The sequence below is a fragment of the Vulpes lagopus genome, chromosome 8, assembly GCF_018345385.1.
Source record: "Vulpes lagopus strain Blue_001 chromosome 8, ASM1834538v1, whole genome shotgun sequence".
Taxonomy (NCBI): Eukaryota; Metazoa; Chordata; class Mammalia; order Carnivora; family Canidae; genus Vulpes; species Vulpes lagopus.
The window spans coordinates 98,114,252-98,138,102 of NC_054831.1; the positions used below are offsets into that span (position 1 = coordinate 98,114,252).

At 34.5% G+C, this 23,851-nt stretch overlaps 1 protein-coding gene across 4 annotated transcripts in view; it reads left to right on the forward strand.

The window, feature by feature from the left end:
* The window catches only part of KIF2A (kinesin family member 2A), a 76,914-nt gene that overhangs the window by 32,156 nt on the left and 20,907 nt on the right, over positions 1 to 23,851 (forward strand). For 2 of the 4 annotated variants that reach the window (XM_041766199.1, XM_041766201.1), the window contains exons 2-13: positions 9,578 to 9,672; positions 10,214 to 10,333; positions 13,127 to 13,181; positions 14,803 to 14,925; positions 15,487 to 15,587; positions 17,538 to 17,633; positions 19,292 to 19,346; positions 19,728 to 19,890; positions 22,213 to 22,303; positions 22,420 to 22,483; positions 23,037 to 23,128; positions 23,495 to 23,637. In XM_041766199.1, coding sequence (XP_041622133.1) covers positions 9,578 to 9,672; positions 10,214 to 10,333; positions 13,127 to 13,181; positions 14,803 to 14,925; positions 15,487 to 15,587; positions 17,538 to 17,633; positions 19,292 to 19,346; positions 19,728 to 19,890; positions 22,213 to 22,303; positions 22,420 to 22,483; positions 23,037 to 23,128; positions 23,495 to 23,637 — 1,198 coding nt within the window. The remainder of the gene's footprint in view (positions 1 to 9,577; positions 9,673 to 10,213; positions 10,334 to 13,126; positions 13,182 to 14,802; positions 14,926 to 15,486; positions 15,588 to 17,537; positions 17,634 to 19,291; positions 19,347 to 19,727; positions 19,891 to 22,212; positions 22,304 to 22,419; positions 22,484 to 23,036; positions 23,129 to 23,494; positions 23,638 to 23,851) is intronic. The other 2 variants (XM_041766200.1, XM_041766202.1) reach the window with 1 other exon arrangement.

Below are 23,851 nucleotides of genomic sequence, written 5' to 3' on the forward strand. Positions count from 1 at the left end.
CTGGCGTTTCTAAGCCTCACAGCTGCTGTGAATTCAGCTGTGAACTAAGAAACATATAATAGGATCCTGTTTTCAGAAACCAAAAGCCAATTGTCAACATGTAAGACTTGTTTTTGACAGCTCAATAAATACAATATTTTATAGCAATCTTAAGTAACCACCTTAATTTAAAAGATTTAGAAAGTCCTGAAATATATAGAATCTGTGTTATTTTTGTTCACTAGGGCAAAATGTTGCTTAAATTCAGGTGTGTGTTCTTTAAGCATTTCAAAAAATAATTTGTCTTCATATTTACTAATATATTTAAAAGTTGAGATCTGAATTTTCTCTTTGATTTCACTTAAGAAAAAGTTGAGACTTAAATGATGCAGAGATACTTTTTAAAATGCACTAAACCTAAAATGGCTTGGAAGTAAAAAAAATTATGTTTTCAAGATATTTTATATATTTATGTTCTTTAATTTAGCAGTTAATAGTTTTGTAAATTATCCTGACATCTAAATTTGGGGTGAAATATACATTCTCTTGAGTTGAACTGGATGAAATTGACGTTTTTAGGTTAAAAATAGTCAAATATAGGGGTGCCTGGGTGGTTTCGGTTGGTTGTTTCTGCCTTCGGCTCAGGTTATGATCCCAGGATCCTGGCATTGAGCCCTGAGTTGGGCTCCCTGCTCAGCGGGGAGTCTGCTTCTCCCTCTCCTCCTGCCCTTCCCCCCTGCTCAGTCTCTGTCTTTTCTCTCTTCTCTCAAATAAATAAAATCTAAAAAATGGCCAAATATAGACGTTTTTCCTTGTTATCATATGATTTAATTATATAATTAAAAGTCTGTTCTCAACAGAAACTTATGAGGATCCTCTTTTTAAACATAAACAGCCATCTCCCATTTAAGGTCAGTGTAATCTGTTCTTAAATCAGATGCTGTGTGTGAAAATACTGAGTGGGAGCCCATTTGCCTTTATTTTAAGTGGGAAAAAATCACAGCATTCATCTTTGACCAAATTCCCTAAACTATTGCATAAATGTAATGACACTTTAAAATTACCTCCATGTAAGTAAACTATATGTTTAAACAAATAAGAACTAAGGGCAACAAATTATTTTATATGCAGTAAACTTTTTTTGTTGTTGTTACTATAATTGCAGTTTGCTCATCCTCAATGTTTTCTTTCAACATTTTCTTAAATATTTTGGTAGTTGTTCAACACTGGGCAAAACAAGGACTCAGTAAATATGAAAGATTGTGGAAAGGATAAGCACACAGTGTCAGAAAATGGCTCACAATGAGTATGATGTAAGCCGTTATCTTGTGCCTACATTTTCATACTTGGCATTACTTTTTTTTTTTTTTTTTTTAAGATTTTATTTGTTTGAGAGTGCAAGAGAGCACAAGCAGGGGGAGCAGCAGACAGAGAAGCGGACTCCCTGCTAAGTAGGTAGCCCAATGAGGGGGGCTCAATCCTAGTACCCTGGGATCATGATCTGAGCCGAAGGCAGACACTTAACTGACTAAGCCACCCAGCCATCTTGACCATACTTTTTTATATGTGATTCTGACCATCTATGAATTATATTTGGAATGTAACTCAGAACTTTTCTAGATAATCTTTTATTTAAAATGTGAGTTGAGTTTCAGCATATACAAATTTAGATCTTTTCCTATATAAATATTGGCTACAGTATCTTACATTAAGGAGAAGTATGTTTTATGAAGTTTGGTTATTAAACATGAAGAGATGGGCAGCCTGGGTGACTCAGTGGTTTAGCGTTGCCTTCAGCCCAGGGCCTGGTCCTGGAGACCCGGGATCGAGTCCCACATCAGGCTCCCTGCATGGAGCCTGCTTCTCCCTCTGCCTGTGTCTCTGCATCTCTCTCTCTCTCTCTCTGTGTCTCTCATGAATAAATAAATAAAATCTTTAAAAAGTAAAAATAATAAAAAAAAAAAACATGAAGAGATGTTCTACAGGGAAAATAGGGTGAGAGAGGTTCTGTAGAATTTGCCTGAACTTGCCAAAACTTTCCAAGTAATTTTTTTACTTCCCTCTCAAAAGATGACATTGTTTACACTGTAATTTATTTTTACAAGTAGTTGAAATAAAACTGAAAACTTCTAAATCTCTTGGGTTTTGAGATTGTAAGTCATAATTAATTTAAATATAATAGCAATTTTATGATTGTGTGAACTGATGGCAAGTGATGCAGAGCATTTTCTCATGTACATGTTGGCCATGTCTATGTCTTCCTCTGAGATTTCTCTTCATGTCTTTTGCCCATTTCATGATTGGATTGTTTCTTTGGTGTTGAGTTTAATAAGTTCTTTATAGATCTTGGAAACTAGCCCTTTATCTGATACGTCATTTGCAAATATCTTCTCCCATTCTGTAGGTTGTCTTTTAGTTTTGTTGACTGTATCCTTTGCTGTGCAAAAGCTTCTTATTTTGATGAAGTCCCAATAGTTCATTTTTGCTTTTGTTTCTTTTGCCTTTGTGGATGTATCTTGCAAGAAGTTACTGTGGCTGAGTTCAAAAAGGGTGTTGCCTGTGTTCTCCTCTAGGATTTTGATGGAACCTCCTCTCACATTTAGATCTTTCGTCCATTTTGAGTTTATCTTTGTTCAAATCTGACTCATTTTTTATAAATATGATATATAGAATTAAAGATGGATTGGGACTTCTGGTTAAAATAATACAATGAAGTTTATGTATTGACATCTTTCTGCCTTAGATACATAAGAGAAAACCAAAAGGCGTAGCTGAGCTCAAGAACAAGATATCATGGTGGAGCAGAAGTAGATCAGAAATACTAAGGGATGGTAGGACTATTCAGGCAAGGATGGTAAAAGTTTGATTCCTGTAGGAAGATGAAACTTTAAAACACATACAATCAGTAAGATTCACTGTTTGAAGACAGACTGGTGTTGGCTCCTCTTTAAAGAAGGAAGTAGTTTCAACTCAACAATAACAAAAATACTAAATATAAAAATGTGTAAGATGCTAGTAAAGCAGTTCTTGGAGAGAAATATGTAGCTTTAATTGCTTATCAGGAAAAAAAGGAATAAAGATTAATAAACTCAGCATTTGTCTGAGGAATTTGAGAAATGACCCAGCAAAGTGTGCCCAAAGTAAAAGGAAAGAATAATGATAAGAACAGTAATTAAGCATTTAATAACAATAGAAGGGCTCAACAAAAGCAAGTGTTGTTCTTGGAAAGGACAAAATTGACAAAGCTGATAACTTTTGCCAAGAAAAGAGGTGGAAAAATTACAAATGAGAAAGTGATTATGGTTACAGATGCCACAAGCATTCAGCATAATTATGAACAACTTTGTGCCCAAACTGTGAAAACTTAAATAAATCTCCTAGAAAAATATAGTTATCAAAACAATCAGGAACTGAAAACTATAATAATCTTATAATTGTTAAGAAAATTGAATCTTTTCACAAATAAAACCGTAAGCCAAGATGGTTTTAACCAGTGCATACCAGATGCTCAGGGTTCAAATAATTCTAATTATACACTATTCCAGAATAAGGTTGGTATGAGAAAGGAAAACTTTTAGCAAGTATTACTTTTGGTCAGTGATGTAAAAATCTAGAATAAAATATTTAATGTAGTTCCAACTAGAATCCTAACAGTTGTTTTTTTAAATTATTAGTTTGATTTTTGACACTTAACAGACTGATTCTATAATTTATACAGACATGCAAAAGGCTGAGAAGATCAAAGAAACTCTTAAAGAACAAATAGGAAACTTTATTTTACTGGCTAGCAAGACTGATTGCAAAGCTATAATAATAAGAGTGTAATTTTGGCTCAAGGATAAAGAAACAGGCTGATGCATGCATGCTTGAAATTCGACAGGTCATAGAACAGGTAGGAGAGAAGGAAGGACCTTTCAGGAAATGGCGTTAGATTAATTTGTTTTTCATGTCAGGGGGCAGGGGAATGGGAATTGTTACCATGCACAAAAATCAAAATGACAATGGATTGCAGTCTTGAATTTATTTATTTATTTTTAAAAGACTTTATTTATTTATTCATGAGAGGCAGAGACACAGGCAGAGGGAGAAGCAGGCTCCATACAGGGAGCCTGACGTGGGACTCGATCCCTGGACTCTGGGATCACACCCTGGGCTGAAGGCTGTACTAAACCCCTGGGCCACCGGGGTTGCCCTACAAAGTCTTTTAAATTTAAGACTGCGGACAGCCTGGGTGGCTCAGCGGTTTAGCACCTGCCTTCAGCCCAGGGCGTGATCCTGGAGTCCAGGGATCGAGTCCCATGTCAGGCTCCCTGCATGGAGCCTGCTTCTCCCTCTGCCTGTCTCTCTTTCTCTCTCTCTCTCTCTCTCTCTCTCTCTTTCTCTCTCTCTGTCTATCATGAATAAATTAAAAAAAATAAGTAAATGACTTTGTAAAACTTTATTTTTTTAAAAGATTTATTTGAGAGAGAGAATGCATATGCATGTCTGAACAGAGGGAAAGAATCTCAGACTCCCTGCTGAGCACAAAGCCTGTGTTGGGGCTCCATCTCACCACTTTGAGATCATGACCTGAGTGGAACTCAGGAGTCACAGGCTAAACCTACTGAGCCATCCAGATGTCCCAAGACTTTGTGAAACTTGAGAAGAAAATGTCAGAACCTATTATAATGACCTGAGTCTCAGGAAGAATTTTAGGGCATAATAAACTGTAATTGAAACATATATATTTGATTACGTTAAAATTAATAAATTGAAGTTCATGAAAAGACATCATAAAGTGAAAAGCCCCCAATTTGGAGAAAATATTTATGACACATATAACAGAAGAGTAGTACCAAGAATACATGGAGAATTTCTTCAGAAAAGTGGGAAGAAAAGAACAAAGTTTCAAATGGCCAGCAAATACAGTGATAGGCACAGCCTCATTAAGTCAGAGAAACAAGAGTCACAGTATGATATATGATATCTGACAAATATTAAGTGTCATTGTGAGGTAATTGTTAGTAGGTTACAAATCATTCTAGGGATTGCCACTCCGGAAACATCATGGCACTACCTAGAAAAGTTACATATGTCTCTGTACTCTGTGCTTCTAACACATCCTAGAGAAATTCTTGCATATTTTTATCGGTACACATGTATAAGAATGCCTATAGCACCATTGTTCCTAATAGCAAAAACATGAAAACACATGTCCATCCACAGAATAGATTAAGTTTTGGCATGCTCAAATGTTATGAAAATAAGTGAACTATACTTATTTATAACCATATAAATGAATCATGAGAAAAATAGTGTTGCACAACAAAAACAAGTCTTAATGTCAGTCCATTTATACAATTTAAAATTAGGCAGGGTGTTTAGGGTTTTTTTGTGTATTACATTTATAGGTGATAAACTCTTAAGGAAAGCCACCGTGATTATCTCAAATATTAGGTTGTTATTAGTGGTGGTGGGGAAAAAGAGGAGAGGGAATATGGTAAAAAAATTTTTAAATTTTTTAAAAAGAGAGGGAGATTTACTTAGGGGACATACAGAGTTTCAAAGGTATTATTTGTTTTAATATTTTATTTATTCATGAGAGAGAGAGAGAGAGAGAGGCAGGCAGAGACATAGGCAGAGGGAGAAACAGGCTCCATGCAGGGAGCCTGATGTGGGATTCAATCCCGGGACTCCAGGATCATGCCCTGGATAACATGCACTTCCTGAAGGCAGGCACTAAATCACTGAGCCACCCAGGTGTCCTTGTTTCTTTCTTTTTTAATGATTTTATTTTTAAGTAAACTCTACACCCAACATGGAGCTCGGATATCAAGAGTTGCATGCTCTACCAACTGAACCAGCCAGGTGCCCCTCAGACATTTTGTTCCTTAACTTGGCTGGGGTGGATACACAGGCACGTGCTCTTTTTTTTTCTTTTTTTTTTTTAATGTAGAAATGTATATGATACAATTTACAGTAAAGGGGGAATCAGAGGGTCAATGGGCAATTAGTGAGGTTGAAATACAGGAATTTACTCAAACCAGAGAAATGAGATGATATTGGAAGGAGCTATGTAGGAAGATTGTACCAGGTTCTAGCAAAAGGTATATCCAATTCTGATTTGTCTCTGAGCTGTAGTTCTGTATCTATAGTTGTCTGACACGAGTGCATGTTTCCTATTGACAACTGAGATTTAGGAATAAAGTACCTCTTTCTGATTAAGTGGTAAAATGATTTTTTTTACTTTGAAAAATGTATATATTCCTCTTTTTATTTTGTTACTTAACAGGTACTTCTTACTTGGTTTTGGAAAAAATCAAATTATATTTTTTATTATAATTAAAAATGAGAAATTAGAGTATCTCACTTGAACTATATATAAAACAATTTTTTAAAGAGCCTTTAAAGGCATGTTGGGTCAAGTTAGAACATTTTTTTTAGAGACAGCTTTTTTTTTTTAAGATTTTATTTATTCATGAGAGACACAGAGAGAGAGAGAGGGGGGTGGGGGCAGAGACACACAGGCAGAGGGAGAAGCAGGCTCCATGCAGGGAGCCTGATGTGGGACTCGACCCCGGGTCTCCAGGATCACGCCCTGGGCCGAAGGCAGGCGCTGAATCGCTGAGCCACCCGGGCTGCCCTAGAGACAGCTTTTGGTAAAAATAATCAAAACCCCATACTGCAGGTATTTCTGCTTATCTTATCCACTGGCAAAAAAGCAAACACTTAAGACTTGATTCATTCATTCAGCTCTGGTCTTTATTTATTTATTATTGGAATTTCATATTTCTTCCTGCTTGCTGAGTAAACTGGACCCTGGTAGAGATAAGCCAACATTTTCTCAGGTCTGCCTTTCTAAACCTCTAGAGCTTAGTTTTAACTGATGGATTGGCTGCTTTGGACTTTGCTAGCTTGTGGCTTAAGGCTTTCTGGGTGTCTGCATTGGTAATTGAACTTCTGGAGGTACCGCTGTTGAAGTTTGCTGATAATGGGTTTTGAAAAGAAAATCTTGATTTTCTTTATCATCTTTGTTGCTCATGTCTCTAGGCTGTCTTTGGAGATTAAGGTCCCTGTGGGATTTTGACCTATGGTCCTATAGGTCTTGGAGTCTACTCCTCCTTCCCATGGGAAGTTGGAATATTGTAGTAGATGCTTAATAGTAGGAATGTGGTATTGGTCTTGCTTTTGCAACATGATAGGCTTTTCGTCATTCTCATTATTGTGGTAATTCTGTTGGTAATTGTGTGGATACCCCTTATTTCTACTCTGCAGCAACCTCAACTCTGGCCTTTCCATTTCCTGCCTAAAGTTACTCTTGATGGTAGTCAAGTTTTTAAATACATCCCCTTTGGAGTCATTTCTTATTGATGAAATCATATCAATATCTTATTTTAACTGCTTTATTTTATTGCAACTGCAGACCTTTGTTGCAGTGATCTTGTTCCTGCTAGTAGGTATTACTATTTTGAGGCTGTCAGGGGTGGTAGGGTCGGGAGACAGTAGCTGCTGTTCTTAACCTCACTACTCATGTTGTGAAGATGGTGATAAATGTGGAGTTTGTTGCAGCAGTGGTAGCTCCTCCTAGATTATAATAGCGATCATCAGTCAGCTCATGGCTTTCAGGGGTTCAGTCTTCATTTCTGCTACCAGTTAAACTCAGTCTCTCCTTTTTTCATATCCTGTGGCGCAGCTATCTATGGAGATATGTTGCTTGGATCTCCCATTAAGGAACTACCACTCTGGGAGTACATTTAGCTCATAGTCTCTAGGTGTTAGCACCTTTAGTCTCCTTAGATTTTGAGCTGAGGCCTTGTGTTTTCTGGGAACCCTCTAGCCAATGACTGAGCATGGTGTGGGTACTAGGGAATTTCCATTTTGGCTCAGTGTGGGACTCTTCTCATGGGCAGTCTTTGCTTTGGAGCTCCCTGCTGGTTTAGCTAGCACTTTGTCAGATCTGTGTCAGGGTCTGAGGCTCTGCCTGGTCCTGCTCTGTATCTCCTCTCCTTCACAGGTTTCAGATCTGTATCATGGTCTGTAAGTTTTCCATGCACAGTCCTGTTTTACCCCCCTTTTATCTTTCACAGTAAAACTCTTATCCATCTGTCTCAACATCTTCCTGGAGGACCCTATTGACACAACTTCTTCTGGTTGTCTACCTAATTTTTGTCCATATCAAATTGCATTGAATATTATCTAGTTTCCCCTTTATTTAAAGTCTCTTCCTTGAATTCTCCCAGTAATTTCCAGCTTATCATTTCTTTCTACCTCCAACCCGTAATACTCTAATGTCCACTTAATCTCAGGAAGTGCCTTATTATTACAGTAACATTGTTTGTTTTATATACTGTATATCTGGGCTGTTTTGTGGGTTTTTTTTTTTATATTTAAAGAGCTAAAATCTAAAGATAAATTATAGATGTCCCAAGGATTTCATTCAGGAAATATATATAAAAATTCCAAATGTTCAGTGTTTTACTAAATAATATAAAGATGCATATTTATAACAAATAGTTTCTACCTTTCTTTAATAATCAAATGGGTGGGGATCCCTGGGTGGCGCAGCGGTTTGGCGCCTGTCTTTGGCCCAGGGCGCGATCCTGGAGACCCGGGATCGAATCCCACGTCGGGCTCCCGGTGCATGGAGTCTGCTTCTCCCTCTCCCTCTGCCTGTGTCTCTGTTTCCCTCTCTCTGTGTCTCTCATGAATAAATAAATAAAATCTTTAAAAAAAAAAAATAATAATCAAATGGGTGGGTGAGATGTAAACAAGTAAAAAATACACACACACACACACACACACACACACACAAAACCTATTGATATGCTTCTAGGTATTTGTCCCAAAGAAATAATCTGACAAGTGCAGTAGTATTCATTACAGTGTTTATAATAGTAAAAAATTGCACATAACTTAAGTGAGCATCAATAGATGTTAAGTTGTGATAAACATAATGGACTATTCTGTAATAATTAAAAATAATTACTTAGTTCTGTGGTTATTAACTAGTAAGATCCATAGTCTGTTAAGAGAGGGAAAACAAGTTTAATACATTAGATATAATGTCCTCTCTCTACAGATGGTAAGTACTAGAGCTGACAGAGAAGGTAAGGTATAGAATGGATTTGGATAAGCAATATGCAGAGAGACAACATTTTAGATTACATTTCCCAACCTTTTTGGACTTAGAATCTTTTTCTCAATGTTATAAAAGTAATGTCAGTTTGTATGGTATATAATAATGGTTTTTACATAAAAGTGTTTTATATTAGTATAAGGAATTGAGAGTATCAGTTCATAGTAAGGAAACTTTCTAATTATTATAACTATATAATGGTTTAAAATTTCAGGCATTCTCTGCCATTGTGTAACCATTTTTCATTTTTGTTGAAAATAAACTTTCAATCTAACCCAATTTCTTAAGTTCTGGTCTTGATGTTGCATACTGATTTATGATCCTATCGACAAAGTTCATTCTGTAATCATGAGAGTCTGCAAATCCCTTGGGAGAAAACTAGTATCATAGTCTTTAAAAAGTTTATAAATTATAAAAAATTATATTTGATATTATTTAGGAATACCATAATTTATGGCTTAAAAATGTATATTTTGTTCTCAGGCCGAATACATCAAGCAATGGTAACATCTTTAAATGAAGATAATGAAAGTGTAACTGTTGAATGGATAGAAAATGGAGATACAAAAGGCAAAGAGGTATGATCACTGAGTTAAATTTTTTTTTTTTTTAAGATTTTTAACTAATCTCTATACCCAGCATAGGACTCAAACCTATAACCCTGAGATCGAGAGGGGCATGCTCCACTGACTGAGCCAGCCAGGCACCCCCGATCACATGCTCCACTGACTGAGCCAGCCAGGCACCCCCAATCGCTGGACTGAATTTTATTTCTAGCCTTGCAATCAAAGTTCCAAATATAAAACAACACTGAAAAGCATATAATTTTTTATATAGTACATGTATTCTTTATAATTTCTAGAAAAACTTTCAAATGATTAAAAAGTTTCACTCAAAGAAAGGTAGATTCCTCCTGCAACATTGCTGGTGATGGAACATATAATCAAGAGCACAAAATGCTGTTTTAATATGTAGGTTATAATTGTAGATAATTTTGTTATCAAGGCAGTACTGTTCATGAGGCTGATACCACTTAATGGTTATTCTCCATGTGTAAATTAATACAATAAAAGGTTAATTGTCAGAATATACTCTAAGAAAAATGCATTTTTAAAACAGATTGACCTTGAGAGCATCTTTTCACTTAACCCTGACCTTGTACCTGATGAAGAAATTGAACCCAGTCCAGAAACTCCTCCACCTCCAACATCTTCAGCCAAAGTAAACAAAATTGTAAAGGTTAGTCACAAAAATACAGAGCAGGGATGTGTGTGTGTGTGTGTGTGTGTGTGTGTGTGTGTGTGTGTGTGTTCTGGTTTGAAATGGACAACCTGTGACAAGTATGTTTTTAAGTATTTGTTTGCTTTTTTTAAAAACACTATTTTTCTTTCTGCCATCTACATGCCATGTATATGTATACATTCTTTTAAGAATTGAGGTTCTCCAGTTCACAGTTATGATACTCATTAGGTAAAATCCTAGGAATTGGGCAGCCCAGGTGGGTCAGTGGTTTAGCGCCGCGTTCAGCCCAGGGCCTGATCCTGGAGGCCCAGAATCACTCCCATGTCAGGCTCCCTGCATGGAGCCTGTTTCTCCCTCTGCTTGTGTCTCTGCCTCTCTCTCCTCTCTGTGTATTCTCATGAATAAATAAATAAAATGTTTTAAAAAATAAAATAAAATAAAATCCTAGGAATTCCTTTCCTGATTAGGAATTTTCCTAAGACTAATAGCTCTGCAGGAGTAATGGATGTCAAAACCATTTGCTTGTATTTGTTGAATGAGTACATTTGACTTAGATAAAGAAAGAATATTAATTATTCCAAATAAATTCTTATTCCAGTAGTCTTTGGAAATAGTAATTCTGCTATTTATATGTATTAGAGAAATATGGGAAATGATTGAATATAGTTTAACTACTGTGATATCTGTGAAGATAAACGTTAAGACCATTCTATATATCCTCCCTAATAGTTTTATTTTTACAGAAACAAAAGTCATGCCATTTTTATTTTATTTATTTATTATTATTGTTTTTTAAGATTTTATTATTTTTTTGACACAGAGATTGAGAGTATAAGCAGGGTGAGGAGCATAGGGAGAAGGAGAAGCAGGCTCTCTAATGAGTGGAGAGCCCGATGCAAGGCTCGATTCCAGGACCCTGGGATCATGACCTGAGCTGAAGGCAGACACTTAACTGATCCACCGAGGCGCCCCCATTTTTATTATTTTAAAAGATAATTCTTCTTCCTGCCTATTGAAATTTTTCACTGTTAAAATTGTGTATCAAAGTGCAGCTCTTTTGAAACCAGGTAGTCCCTCATAGTTGCTGAGTCTGCAGTTCTGTGTGTTTAATTCAACAAACATTTGTTAACTTTTCTACCTTGTTGATTGTATCATGCACAAAGATGAATGATAGGACTTTAACTCTATAGGAACTTGGTGTCTTATAGGGAAGACATAAGCATCCAAATCTTGTATGTTAGAAGCTTAACATCAGAACATTCTACTTTTTAAATTGTATATGTGAATATAAGGCAGATTTTCAATTCATATAATTCAGCATATTGAGTGTCACTGCTTAGATGTCACTAGTTGTGACTCATAGATGAATTATTTTTCATATTTACCTTCACAGCCTTGAAGGATCTTCATAGTTGATCTTTCCTCGGATGTCATTAGCAGCCTTTGCTGTGCATTAAAATCAGAGAATTTTTCAAAATACTGATGCCTTGTTCACTCTTAGAAATTTAGTTTTATTTTCTCTAAAGTGAGGCCCTTGCATCAGTATTCTTTTTTGTTTTTTAAAGATTTATTTATTTATTCATGAGAAACAGACTGAGAGAGAGAAAGGCAGAGGGAGAAGTGGGCTCCTCACAGGGAGCCCGATGTGGAACTCGATCCTGGATTCCTGGATCATGACCTGAGCTGGAGGCAGGCGCCCAACCGCTGAGCTACCCAGGTGTCCCCCAATATTCTTTTAATAGTACCCATCTGATTTAAATGTGTAACTGTTCTCTCTAGTGTTGAGAGCCATGGCATTATTTGATATTGAATAAAATGAAGTCTTGGTAAATAAATGATAGAATAAAAAATTTGCTGCCCTAGTCTGTGCAAGTGCAAAGTCTAATGAAGTCTTCTAGCAGAAATGATAGCATTTCATGTATTTTGATGTTTATTTATTTTTTTTTTAATTTTTTATTTATTTATGATAGTCACAGAGAGAGAGAGAGGCAGAGACACAGGCGTAGGGAGAAGCAGGCTCCATGCACCGGGAGCCTGATGTGGGATTCGATCCCGGGTCTCCAGGATCGCGCCCCAGGCCAAAGGCAGGCGCCAAACCGCTGCGCCACCCAGGGATCCCCTATTTTGATGTTTAATAGTAGACTTTAAGTTGTCTAAAACCAATATTTTACTGATTACTCCGACATCCAAAGATGTGATACATACTTTTGAAACGTGTTATAGTTTTACCATGGTGGCTAAAACTATGCCCTTTACTGAAATAACTTTTCTTTACTTCAGTTTTCTCATCTTTGAAACCAGAATAATAATAGGGTCATTGTGAAGACTGAGTGACTTAATATGAGCAGTGCTTTCCTCATGCTAATTCCAGAATATTGGGAATTTTGGGGGGGAGGTAGTGGACAGTAGTCATATAAAGAAACTTGATTATTGGTAGCATTGTAGTAATTATTAGGTTATTTATAGTTTTTTTAATTTAGTTTTATATTATTGTTATTCATCTACTTCTGTTTAAAGGAAGTCAAAAGGGGATCCCTGGGTGGCGCAGCGGTTTGGCGCCTGCCTTTGGCCCAGGGCGCGATCCTGGAGACCCGGGATCGAATCCCACGTCGGGCTCCCGGTGCATGGAGCCTGCTTGTCCCTCCGCCTGTGTCTCTGCCCCTCTCTCTCTCTCTGTGACTATCATAAATAAATAAAAAATTTAAAAAAAAAAAAAAAAGGAAGTCAAAATTAAGATAAATATATGACAAAAAAAGAAAGTAAAATGGGCTTTTTGTTTTTCTCTTATAGAATCGACGGACTGTGGCTTCTATTAAGAATGACCCTCCTCCAAGAGATAACAGAGGTAAAGTAAACATTTATCTATTAATTTTGCCCACCAAAATAAATCAAAAGTAAATATTCCCCTTGACATTATTATTCATTTAAACTTTTCATGGTTCATTTGAAGATTGGTATCTTCTTGATTTCCTAATACAATAATGTCAATAATATAAAAAAATGACTTAAAAAGGTAAGTGATGAATATGAAACTCTGTTATAGACAGTTTTTTAATTCATCTCTTTTACCCAGTAAGTTTATAGATTTGAGAAGAGTATCATGAGAAAGAAAGGAATGGGGCAGTAGTCAGTTGAGTATACAATAGTAAATTTAAGCATTACATTTTACATGACTTTCTGGCTAAGTCTTCCCAAAAGATTCCCATAAAAAATAAGTTGGGAGTCAGCTAAATAAAGTTGAACAGTTATAATTTATAGTTAATTGCAGGTCTTCTGTATATTTTCAGCAAGGAAATGTAAAGCACAGTTAATTTCTCTTCAACAATTCAGAATTGTAATTTCTAGTGATGCTATTTCTCTGTATGTGGGGATGATGGGGTAGGACAGGCATATATGTATTAGAAGAGAGATTGAAGGTTAGAAGGGAAGTCCTGCACTTTAAACACTATCTCTCCTTTATTTTCACTAAAAATTTATATTGCTTTGTAAAATGTAGTGTTTATATTTTATTTTTATTTTTCTACTTATATAACACACACATTGGAGTATGCAGAATCTTCAGCAGAAGATTTGCATATTTGAGGGGCAAACGGATTTGGAATTTATAGGGAAGGTTGAAGGAGTGTGTTTTATGTTATGTACTTTAGAATTGTGTAAATTTCTCAAAATGAATGCATTTAATTTTATTTATTTATTTATTTTAAAGATTTTATTTACTTATTCATGAGACACAGAGAGAGAGAGTGAGGCAGAGACACAGGCAGAGGGAGAAGCAGGCTCGATGCGGGGAGCCCGATGTGGGTCTCAATGCCAGATCTCCAGGATCAGGCCCTGGGCTTGAAGGCAGCACTAAACCGCTGAGCCACCCGGGCTGCCCTGCATTTAAATTTAAAATTTATATTTAGCACACACATATATTTTTTGTTTTGTTTGGCTGTTTTAAGATTTATTTATTCATTTGAGAGTGGGAGCACAAGTTGGGGCAGAGGGAGAGGGAGAGAGACTCCTCAAGCAGATTCCCTGCTGAATATGGAGCTGGACTCAGAGCTCAATTCCAGGACCTGAGATCATGACCTGGGCTGAAATCAAGAGCCAGATGCTTAACTGAGCCACCCAGGCACCCCTGCACACTTATATTTTTTGAATGATTATTAAAAGTCAAGCTTGGAAAAAAAAAAAAGTCAAGCTTGGCTTTGGTTTTTATGTAAATTACTTAGATTGATTTTTATAGCTAAAATTACATTTATGGAAACTAAGTCTGTATACATTACCTTAAAAACCTCTTGACTTGTTAATTTATTGAACAGAATTGATTATTACATATTCTGTTTACCCACATGAGTAGGAAACTGACAGTTTGCTAATGCAACTCAAATATCAGTTCTTATGAGATATCTGTTCCTTTTACTAGGGTTCACCTTTACTAATGTTCTGTTCTGAATTTAAAAATTTCATTTCACTTACAGTGGTTGGTTCTGCACGTGCACGGCCTAGTCAGCTTCCTGAGCAGTCTTCCTCTGCACAACAGAATGGTAGTGTTTCAGATATATCTCCAGTTCAAGCTGCAAAAAAGGAATTTGGACCCCCTTGTATGTAAATCACGTATCAAGGATTCAGTCATTTTAGGCATACATGTATTCTCTCTTGGTCATCCTTAGAAGTCCCCAAATGGTAAAGAGTAATTATAAGCTCGATTGCAGATTTCATTTTACCACTGTGGAAATTTTTTTTCTTGTTAGTTTAGTCTCTTAATTGGGTTTTGAAGTGTATATTTTGGAGAGAAATTATAAATACAAATTATAACAATCTTTCACTTGCTTTGAAAACTTAAAATTCTAGTCAGATGACAGTTTGACAGATGTTATGGAAGAAATTCTTACTTCTCAGTCCTTTCCAATTCAAACATCTGTGATTGTAAACCAAGAGATGACATGTATCAATATGTTAAAGTCATTTTTCTTGACTATTTTTGTATATTGTCCTGTTCCTGGTTTTGTTAAAGCAGCTCATAAGTAAAGTTCACGTAGTTGTTAAAGCCATCCCTTGTCAATGTGTACCTTTATTTGGTGTGTGTGGTGAAATTATACATTAAGTTTTTGTGTACTATAAAGAAGAAAGCTCTACTTCTACAGCTCATGTTTTTCTTTCAGCACGTAGAAAATCTAATTGTGTGAAAGAAGTAGAAAAATTACAAGAAAAACGAGAAAAAAGGAGACTGCAGCAGCAAGAACTTAGAGAAAAAAGAGCCCAGGTTTGTAACAGAAGCATTTATCTTTATGCATGAACTGAAGATGTAGACTGTGTCAGTGAAAATAATTTGCTTGTGCAAAAGTAGTTGAGGCATTCAGTTAAAGATTTCAATATAGTTCCTTTGATATCTAAACTGATAATGGGAAATAACACAAACTGTTGTGAAAATACATTATTGTAACAGATTTTTACCATATGTACTTTTCATGTTTTAGTGGGTATGTGTTAGCCGTAACATTTGTTCCACTTTGAATATTAAGCCGTTGTGTTACAACTCAAATGCAACCATCATTATACCTTTCAAGAATAATAAGATTCTGACTTTCTGAAAATGTCTACAAATAATATTCAGAAGAATATCTAGTTAGAGGATTAAAAAGTAGATGATTATACTACAAATTTTATTATTTTTCCATGGTTAGTAAATTCAGCATATCACAATGAAAGGGGAAATTTCCTTGTGTTTTGATTTATGCTAGATATTAAAAGTATATCTCTTGTGCCTCTCATGTTCCCCTTAGATGGTAACAAAACTTTTTACTAACAATGGGAAAATTATATAGAAGACTAGTCTTTTTTATTTCTCTACAGGTCTTCACCTATTAGAAAATCTGTTACTGTACATGTAACTTCTATTGTGCTTGTATTATATCTATCATATTCTTAGAACTTGTTTCTTCTAATAAAACATCAGGATTGTTTATTTAGGGGTATATTCAAATGCCCTTAATCATAGAGATGTTGTGTTGTGGAATTGTGGAGCCAGTATAAAATTCAACTTGAATAAATCAGGTTATATCTTAAAAGTGTTCTGAGAATGGCCAGTTGGGTTTTGAAATAAGTAAAATGCAATACAGATAGATCTACTAACACTTAGCACCGATGCCACCTGGTGTTTCCTGTGGGAACCTCATAATATTTTCACATTTCTTTTCACTGTACATTAAGTTTTTCCATTGGTATAGTTGGTATTATTTCCTAAAAGAAAGTTAGTTGATAGTTTCATTAACAGTTTTGAAATTTATATTCAAAGCAAATCTGTATAAGGTGCAAGAAAAAATATGACTTAGAATATTTCATCATTTATTGCTCATGGCTAGGAGAGGCTGTTAACTATTGGTATGTGTATCTTCATCTGAATTCTCTCAGTTTTGAAGCAAAAACACAAATTGCAGTCAGCATTCAGTAATTTGAATTTTAAAAGTTTCAAAAATTATCTTGTCTTTTGATGCCTTTAAATCCTGTCCATTTGAGGTCATTTTACCATGCCTTAGCGGGTCAACCAAAACAGAAAATGAACATAAATGAATTCATATTTCTACTCCGCTGACTCACTGCATTAAGCATGGGGAAGAAAAATCTGATTAAATGAATTTCTGTAGAATTTTAGTTTTTCTCAAGTTCTTTATTGATATTTAAGATGAGCACTATTTCTCTTTAGCTTCATTTTCTAGGTTTAAGTTTTATGTGTAACATGAATTTTTGGAATAGTTGAGTGGTTTTAATAAGGAGTGTTTGGTTTACAGTTAACAGAATATATAGAGACTAACAGTTGTGTATTTAATATGAAAGTGAGTACTAGGCATATTTTTAATTCTGAACTCTGAAACTGAATTATGTCATGCTTTTAGTTTCAGTTTGGGCTTGGCTATAACAAATGATGCAATCTCCTAATTGATCTTTTTTAAAAACTTAAAAAAAAACACTCTGCAATCTATGAACTTAAATTTGTAAACCATATTTAATTTGTAACAGGGTTGCCTGGGTGGCTCAGTCAGTTGATACCTGAGTCTTGGTCTTAGCTCAGGTATTGATCTTAGGGTGGTGAATTTAAACCCCACCTTGGGCTCCACTTTGGGCATGGAGCCTCTTTGAAAAACAAAAACATAAATGCAATAATATCCATTATTATAATGATAATAAATGATGAATTCTCTCTGTCTCCTTGTAGGATGTTGATGCTACAAACCCAAATTATGAAATTATGTGTATGATCAGAGACTTTAGAGGAAGTTTGGATTATAGACCATTAACAACAGCAGATCCTGTAAGATTCTTTTTAAACTATTGCTCTGGAATTTATTATGCTGTAAATTTTTTAAAAAAGACTTTTGATGCCCACTCAATACTAGATTTAGCTGTATAGTTTTTTTATTTATGGGTGCACATTCCCCATGTTTTAAGGTGAAAATTTAGAAATCATTCCCATTTATGCTTATCTCCCATAATGTGATTTATTAGACTTGCTTTCCACAGAGATGTTCTTTTCAAAGCAAAGCCTCTCTGTCTTTGGTAGAGCAGAACAACAGGTAAAGGAATGATGTAAGAAGACCCATTCTCCTTTCTGACCATCACTTAAACTTTTATCCTAGTTCCAAGCTTATTTCCTCTTTGACTTGGGCTATAGATTCCACTATCAGTTTACTCTTAATTTGTTATTTTAAAATAAATGTGAGGACATCCCCGGTGGTGCAGTGGTTTGGTGCCACCTGCACCCCGGGGTGTGGTCCTGGAGACCCGGGATGGAGTCCTATGTTGGGCTCCCTGCATGGAGCCTGCTTCTCCCTCTGCCTGTGTCTCTGCTTCTCTCTCTCTCTCTCTCTGTGTGTCTCTCATGAATAAATATAAAATCTTTTTAAAAAAATAAAAATAAAATAAATGTGAGTTTGGCTTTTAAAACTAAGTGATGGTTGTTAAGGACTGTACTAGACCAGAAATTTAGTACTCAAAAAATATTCTGCTGTCTTATTATTCAATTACTTTCCTTTTGAAGAATGAGAATTTTTTGGACAGGGAATAATAGTTTGTGAGTAACTGATACTTAAGAAAAATAATCCTTCTGACCTAGCCTGTACAGAATACCTTGGATACATAAAATACATTTGTGTCAGGCTGTTGTATTGCTTAGAATTTCATAGAGTTGTTGGTCATAATACTTGTATGTATGTTTTAGTCTTTGCTATCCCTACATGCATTTAACCTAAACTGTGTCTGAACTCAATAGGACAGGGATTGGCAAACTTTTTCTTAAAAGGCCCTAATAGTAAATAATTTTGGCTTTGTGAACCATATGCTCTTCACAACTACTCATTTTTGCCTTTGTAGTATGAAAGCAGCCATAGATGATACATGAACAAATGAGTGCAACTGTCTGATTAAAACTTGACAGATGCAAGTAGTGGGCTAGATTATGCCTGCAGACCATACTTAGCCAATTTCTGTGTTATGTATTTAATTATTATTAAAAGGCAAGTATTGGGAAAATATTTATGTGTAAGAACTGGCCTATTATAAAATTACTGAAGTTATTTTGCTCACTAATAATGAGAATTGCATTTCTTGCTATAATTAGTATACGTGGTATGAAATTTTGCTTTTGTTATATGCCGTGTACCTTGAAGGTATAAAGCAGCTTCTTAATGTGAACTTAATGCTACTAAGAACAGTAGTGCCATCTACAAAATTATTTCCTAATTATTTACCAAATAACAAAATGAATGATTTTCCATTAGGCTTAGAATTTTAGAAATCGTTATGTCTGTTAACTATTAAAATTTCTACATTCTAATTTGTTTTTTGAACTTCCTATTTATCCTATTTGTGCTATGCAGAAATTTCTAAAACCTTTAGGAAATATTGCATAACTGACTTTTCAGTGTTTTACATAACACTGATGAATATTGAAATAAAATATTTTATTTTTAGATTGATGAACATAGGATATGTGTTTGTGTAAGAAAACGACCACTCAATAAAAAAGGTATGCTGCTTTTTGAACTCTTAATAGAAGTTTGACTTTTTCCAGTTTGTAATTTATTTTGATAGAAATTAAATTGATTTAGAAGAGTTAAATATAAATCACTTTATTTGTACATAATCATTATGCAGATTTCTTTGGTTAGATCTGCTGATTTGTTACTGCTCTGTGAATCATTGCCATTCCTGGTTATTGCTTCACAGAAATTTTGATAGATTTTTTTTTACTTAGTTGTTGAAATATGTCTTCTTGAATTGTATATTTATAAGATATTTATATTTATAGAGCTTAATACTTGTACTAAAATTCTTATTTTTAAAAATTACTTATTACATTCAAATGCTATGAAAATTACTGGGCATTGATTTTTATTTATTCTTTTAGAAACTCAAATGAAAGATCTTGATGTAATCACAATCCCCAGTAAAGATGTTGTGATGGTACATGAACCAAAACAAAAAGTAGATTTAACAAGGTACCTAGAAAACCAAACATTTCGTTTCGATTATGCCTTTGATGACTCAGCTCCTAATGAAATGGTTTACAGGTAGGTAAATTTGTTTTAAATAATAATTTTGTTCATATACTGTGTATTTATCACTACCCTGAACCTTGCCTTGATGTTGGCATCTCTCTCCAAAAGTGCAGTATGCTTTTTATTCTGAATTTGAGCAAAGGTTATGTAATAAGCACAATATTAATATTAATACTTACTCCCTTTAATGTTCCCTCTAAATCATGGTTTTTATTAATAATTATATATGTATCATACATTTTACATATACATATATATTTATATGTGGACAGGAAATTTCTGAAAAATGTAGGCATTTCTGTATTTCTAGGAATGTGATGTGGTTAGAAGGGGGCTTTTACTTTTGCTTTTTAATCTCTGTATAGTAAAGAATCTCTACTAGTAAGGGAATATTTATTATATATCGGTTCTTAATTTTTTCAGATCTTTATTTCACGTTACCACCACTTAAGGCAAAAGAAAAACCTTTGTAAACCTACTTGTAGGGATGCCTGGGTGGCTCCGTGGCTAAGCATCTGTCTTTGGCTCAGGGGCATGATCCTAGAGTCCTAGGATCGAGTCCCACATCGGGCTCCTTGCAGGGACCTATGTCTCTGCCTCTCTCTGTGTGCCTTTCATAAATAAATAAATAAAATCCTTAAACAAAAAACAAAAACAAAACCTACTTGCATTTGTCTAATTTCTATCATCTTTAAGCATTGGGATAGTTTTAGTACATGAAATTCTTTATATGTTCACATATTCAACTTATAGACACCTCAAACTTATAAGTTTTACGCCAAATTTAGATTTTTATACATAGTTTGTAAACATTTCCTTCTAATTATAATAGGTCAGTTCTAACAGCAGTGCTATTTTAATCTATTTAGAACTTTCTTGGCAATTCCTTGAATGCTTTTTCATTGCCCTTTCATGTTATAAATATGGCTGGAAAACAGAAAATTAAAGCTTTAATAAGAGCCCTAAGAATTGAAGACTTATTAATGAAATATTATTGAAGTCAACTCCATTGGGCTTAAGCCTTATAAACTGAGAGTTCAGTTGTAAAGAAAGAGGAGAAAATTAAAGGATATGTGAACGCTAAATGGTATTATGAAGAATTTGTTTTAAAGGGGAACTATAAGTATAAATTGCATATTTTTTACCTTTCTGAGCATGGAGTCCTCTCTTCACCCCTACTCCCTTTTCTGCTTCCACTCCTGCCTCATAAAATATGTCTGTTTGACTTTATAAGGTATGTTTCTATAAATATGTAGGATCTAGTAAACATTCTGTTTTACCTTGCCTTTTTTTTAATTTTTATTTATTTATGAGAGAGAGAGAGAGAGAGAGAGAGAGGCAGAGACACAGGCAGGCTCCATGCACTGAGAGCCGGATGTGGGATTCGATCCGGAGTCTCCAGGATGGCACCTGGGCCAAAGGCAGGCGCTAAAACCGCTGCGCCACCCAGGGATCCCTGTTTTACCTTGCTTCTTAACTTTACCAATATTGATGCTGTCTCCTTTGTTTAGCTTTGAGGGAGTGTGAGTTAGGCCTTGTGCTCTCTCTCTCTCTCTCTCTCTCTCCCCTCTCTCTGTCTCTCATGAATAAATAAATAAAAATCTTAAAAAAAGAACTATGTAAAGTGTTCCACGTACATTATTTTGAAGCGTACATAAAAAGATTTGTTTCCTGTTATACTTTTTAGCGCTCCACTCAGTGAAGTAGTCCTTCTCTCTCCTTTTAATTTTAACTCTAGCGTGATTATGATATTTTGAAAAATAATCTAGACTATAATATTTTGGCATCCTTCTCCTAACTAAGACTATCAACTCTAAACTCATTGTCTTATTAAGTATAATTTATTGTATTTAGCTACATTCAAGTAAATCCTGTCTTGTGTAAATGGTCTTAAGATAATCACTGTTGATTTTGTTTCTGTTAAAACTTTTACTCCTGGTGTTGTAGGTTTTTTGTTTGGTTGGTTTTTTTGTTTTTCATTGTATAAGCCTTGTCTGCCTAATATTATGATCTTTTGTTGTTATTTTTTAAAACTTTCATGGTGTCTTCTATTTATAAATGTCTTCGTTCAGTTACTGTCATTTTTAATTTTTTGGTCCATTGTAACCATCGTTTATTATGGAATTGCTTGAAATTATGCTTTAAAGAGCTTTAAGCAATTTTAGAATAAGGTAATTTAAAAATTTTAAACAAATCAGTGGGCTCAATAGTAGTCTGACAGTTGAGCCCATTGATATGTTTAAAAATTTGGTAGGAGTTTTATTAATAACTTGATATTGTATTTTTAATTTAAATATTGGTGGGATATTCTGACTAATGCATTTTATTTTTAAGATTTACAGCTAGACCACTAGTGGAAACTATATTTGAAAGGGGAATGGCTACATGCTTTGCTTATGGGCAGACTGGAAGTGGAAAAACTCATGTAAGTAATTCATTTCAGTTATATCCTGCTATTTTCCTTATAGCTTAATTCTAAAACCTATATTCTTAAGATTTATTGCTGAATAGTGTCTGTTATTATTTCCTTTTAACATACAGACTATGGGAGGTGACTTTTCAGGCAAGAACCAAGATTGTTCTAAAGGAATTTATGCATTAGCAGGTAACTGTCTTTTCTGCATATCATTTATAATATTCTTGAATATTACTCAGTTGTCTTTGAAATAAAACTTGGAAATATTATTCAGGACTTTAAGGATAATCATAAAGCTAAACATATGTCAATTTTAGGTTGTCAGACTGCTTGAAAAGGATTGAGCTTATTAAGCTTTTGGGACAGAAATCTTGATTATATTTGTGTCATTTTATTCTGGCATATTATTGAAGCTTAGTATTTGTTTTGAAGCAGTATTTTTTGAGTAGCTGATGAAAAGCTTCTTTTTGGTATGGTTACAAGGAATAACCTTAATGACCACCTGTAATTTTATGTTATTTATAAGAATAAGTAGTAACATTCTTCTTTTGAATATGAGGTGACATCTATACTTAATGTAAATAAATTATTACTATTTTTTTGTAAAATTAATGTTTACTTTAGTCTTCATTTTTATTGTACTGTTATTCTAGGTAAAGATTAACTGATTCCTCTAAATCCTTTTTAAAGATAGTATTTGTAACATTCTTAACGAATTTTCTCCATATGAAATTCTTGACAGCTCGAGATGTCTTTTTAATGTTAAAGAAGCCAAATTATAAGAAGTTAGAACTTCAAGTATATGCAACCTTTTTTGAAATTTATAGTGGGAAGGTAAGTGGAAACTTAAAAAAAAAAAAAACCCTGATTGGGGGGGTGGAGTTTAAATTGTGGTTTAATATGTGCATAACATAAAATTTAACACTTTAACCAATTGTTGTGTACAAGTTCAGTCGCATTAACTACTTTCATGTTGTAAAACTATTGCCAGCACGTATTTTTATATGCTCACATTTTTTTGTTAGCATTTTGTTGAGATTTTTAAAAATTCCCTTTGAAACTCTCAACTTAAGTTTTGAGCATTATTCTAATTATTCTAATTTTCTGAAATAATGTTTGGACTCTGATTCGTTTTTACAGAACTGAAGTTTTTTTTTTCTCCTTAAAGCTAGTTTTCTAATTTGGCTTTTTTTCAAACAGGTGTTTGACTTACTAAACAGGAAAACAAAATTAAGAGTGCTAGAAGATGGAAAACAGCAGGTTCAAGTGGTGGGATTACAGGAACGGGAGGTCAAATGTGTTGAAGATGTACTGAAACTCATTGATATAGGCAACAGTTGCAGGTAAATTTCATTTTAATTGGGAAAGGAAATTTTAATTTCTTAATCAGTTGTAGGTAATTTGAGTATCTAAAACAAAGCAAAGGTGTTACTTAATACATCTTGGTAGTAAAAGTTTGTTCATAAAAACAACGTTAACTTTGAGTGACATCTACTATATTGATAATCGTACTACAAATATACTATAAGTATGCCAGATTAAAGTATATAAATCTGG